The 3,513-nt window shown below is 39.3% G+C and overlaps 1 protein-coding gene across 1 annotated transcript; it reads right to left on the reverse strand.

Annotated features, from left to right (window-relative positions):
* Positions 1 to 1,331: 1,331 nt before the first annotated feature.
* On the reverse strand, positions 1,332 to 2,932 carry LOC145099749 (uncharacterized). The gene is made up of 2 exons (XM_079037263.1): positions 1,500 to 2,932; positions 1,332 to 1,362 (listed from the first exon to the last, which is right to left on the reverse strand). Exons 1-2 carry the CDS (start codon positions 2,930 to 2,932, stop codon positions 1,332 to 1,334), a joined length of 1,464 nt encoding a protein of 487 aa, XP_078893389.1.
* Between the last annotated feature and the right edge of the window lie 581 nt (positions 2,933 to 3,513).

Consider the following 3,513-nt stretch of genomic DNA (forward strand, 5'->3'; position numbering starts at 1 on the left):
GACATTGTATAAGAGTTCACCACCCAAATCAAACCCCACCTTTGGAGTTTACGGCCGTAAACTCATGGGTTTATGGCCGTGAACTCCTCACTTGGTGGTTTTGGGTGTTTTAAGGTGTTATCTTAATCCTAGTATTAGCCTAGCTTTGTTGGAATAATCCTTGAAGTAGTTTAAGGCCCTAGAATGCTCCATAGGGGAGTTTACGGCCTAAAGACCATATCCCCTAGAGTTTACGGCTGTAAACTCCTATGGGGTGTTGGTTTTAATTTATTTGAGGCACTTGCACATGTAGGATAACTTCCATGTTTTTATCTAAGGCTAAAGGGGACAAGAGGCACACATTTGTGCCTTCACTTGGAGTTTACGGCCCAAGTAATGCTCCTTGGCCGTAAACTCCCTTTAAGGGATGGTTTTGATGTCTTTTACTCCCCATTCAAGTCCTATGTGTTCAAGGGTATTTGTCTTAAGGCCTTAGGGGTGTTTATGGTACACTTAGCCTTTGAAAAAGGGGTTTACGGCCCAAGAGCATATCTTGGCCATAAACTCCTAAAACTTAATGATTTTGGAGTGTTTTGAAGTCCAAAATAGCTACAAGCATTAGAGGGTAATTGTCCTTAGGCTTTAGGGGTGGTTTAGGGAACTTAAAGCCCTTGAAAAGGGGTTTACGGCCCAAGAAATGTCCTTGGCCGTAAATTCCTATTACTTGTGTTTCTTGAATGATTCCTAGCCTCTAATGATCATACACTAAGTCCTTAACTAGTTGCTTAAAAAGAAAATGGGACTAGGTAGCCTTAAAGCTCCATTTTGGAGTTTACTCCCCAAGAACGTTCTTGGGCGGTAAACTCCCGGATCTTGCATTTTAGACATGTAATTGATGTTATAAAGCATATAACAAGTAATTGTGAATAATGGCTTTTCTCTATTTGGAAAGTAGACTCACAGTCTGGGATTAAAACCCGAAGATCCGTGAGAGAGAAAGTGGCTTTTCTCTATTTGGAATTGTGAATAATGAATTAATTTAATTTAGAAATCTATTTATAGTCCTGAAATATTTTGGCAGAAAATATTTTTATTCCGGATATTGGACTGTAACATTATGAAACTTGGAATGCTCAAATTTCACAAAACCAGGAGCATCCACTCTCCTGATATATCCTTAAACGTAAACCCTAATGTACACAAACTTGTTCGGAAAAGTATGAAAATCACCGAAACTGGACTGGCTTCTATTGAATAGATAATGTTCGTACAATTGGAAATTTTGGGTTGTCACATATGTCCACAAGAAATTAGTTTTGTCATCTAAGAATAGGAGATAATATCGATGACCATTAGAACCTAGCACAGGTGATGTCCACAAATCTGTGTGAATTATATCAAAAGGTAAATGTGTTATAGAATTTGAAGCATAAAAAGGAAATTTAGATTGTTTTCCAAACACACAAGAAGAACAAATAGGAGATAAAGGTTTAGAACTAGAACTAAATTTCAAAGTAGACTGTAAAGAAGATAAAATATTAGATCCCGGATGTCCGAGCCGATGGTGCCATAAATCCTTGTTTATTGCAGCAAAAGTTGAGGGTGTTGTAACTTGGGACAATGATTGAAGTGTGAAAGGATAAAGATCGCCAGAACTATTGCATCGAAGAAGTGGTGTCCGCGTCTGGAAATCCTTCACATCAAAACCGAAAGGGTCAAATTCCACAGAAAGATTATTGTCAGTGGTGAACCGACGAACAGATAAAAGATTTTTGATAATATGAGGAGCATGAAGAACATTTTTGAGAATTAATGGAGGGAAAGGGTAAGGCAAAGTTTGATGTCCGGTACCAATTTGTGTCAGGTGGGTGGAGCGATATCGTGTGAAAAGCCTGCTCCAAATCAGTGGGCATGTAGCTGGAGTCGTAGGTTGCATAGGCCTGCTGGTGTTACCAAGTTGTTGTGTACGATAAGGGCACGGTGGATAGGCCCATGGTGAGTAGTTTTCGAATGCCCAAGGAGGTGGTGTAAGCCATGGTTGATAGGAGCGTGTACTAGAACCGGAAGTATGTTGAGGTTGATGTGAACCGTTGTGGAAGCCTCGTCCCCTGTTGTTGCTCGATCTACCCCGACCACGATCTCCTCTGCCACGACCTCGTCCACGAAAAGAGGTAAAATCAGGTTGTTGTTGATTGAATTGGTTGTTGTTGTCGTTGTTTCTGGGGTTCACAGGTGTTGTGGATGTTGTTAAGCCGGTTGCGGTGGCGCTGATGTTAGGTGAAGTTGCAGCTGCGGCTGCTTGATGAGCTTTGCGAGATTCTTCCATGATTAGTTTTGATCGGACTGCATAAAAATCAGGAAGAGGAGTGGTTTGTTGTATGGGCATGGCAACGCCTTCGTAGCTTTCATTAAGACCGACAATTAGTTGTAAAACGAGCCTTTGATTTGACACCGGGTTTCCCACGTTGGCAAGCTGGTCCGCCAACATCTTCATAGCTTGGCAGTAGGAGGAGATGTTGGGATGATGATCAAGACAGGTGGAAACGAACTTGCTGTCGAGATAGACAACCCTTGAACTTTGATTATCTTGAAAAATATTTTCGAGAGCTTGCCAAGCCTGTAAGGCAGTAGTCTGAGGTTTCAGGATAGTATGAAGAAGATCATTGTAGATTGTACTATAGATCCACTGAAGAACAATCGCGTCTAGACGAGACCAGATTTGAGATTCAGAGGTTATTGTGGCCTTTTCGGCCTCAGTGGCAGTTGAGGAAGAGGGGGCAGATGGTGGTGGCTTGACTTCAGGGTCCATGTGATTTTCAACTTGGAAAGCACGACAGTGTATTTTGAACAACTCAGCCCATGAAGTATATTGACCGTTTTCCATTTCAAGAGTGAATGGAATGAAGTTTCTGATGTTTGTAACAGTGATGGCTGGGTGATTTTTGGGATCCATGGAGGCTGATTTTCAGAGGATACATGCTGAGAAAGAAAGAAGAAGATTGGCGGCTGAGAAAGGGTTTTCAGAGGATTATACGCTCTGATACCATGTTAATAATCTATTCAATGCGTGTGTATTTCATTAATAATACAAGTATATATACAGGCTGTGATACACTGGATATGAACGATATCTTTATAACTAATATCCCATAATACTAGGAAACATTATCTTGTTGTGATGATACTATAATCTCGGCTAATAGTTTCTACAAATTTATTATTAAATGGGCACTGTTTGCTGTAATTTTTATTTCAAGCTATTATAAATGAACATTTTCTATAAATTTGATATTCATCAGATACTATTTATATTATTTTGCTATTACACAAAAATCATTTTTATATTTCTACAAATTAGAAAGAAGATACTTGTGTTTCAACTACGGTTTACCATCTTCATTATTAACACGACATGCACATATAAACCAATTTTCATGACCTTCAAAAGATTATGGACCAAAACGACCAATAATTAAAAATATCAACATATGAAACATAGATAAGGCTGTGAATATTTGAAAATGTAGAACTTAT

This window comes from Lactuca serriola, chromosome 4 (genome assembly GCF_051521515.1).
Source record: "Lactuca serriola cultivar US96UC23 chromosome 4, Lser_US96UC23_V15, whole genome shotgun sequence".
NCBI lineage: Eukaryota > Viridiplantae > Streptophyta > Magnoliopsida > Asterales > Asteraceae > Lactuca > Lactuca serriola.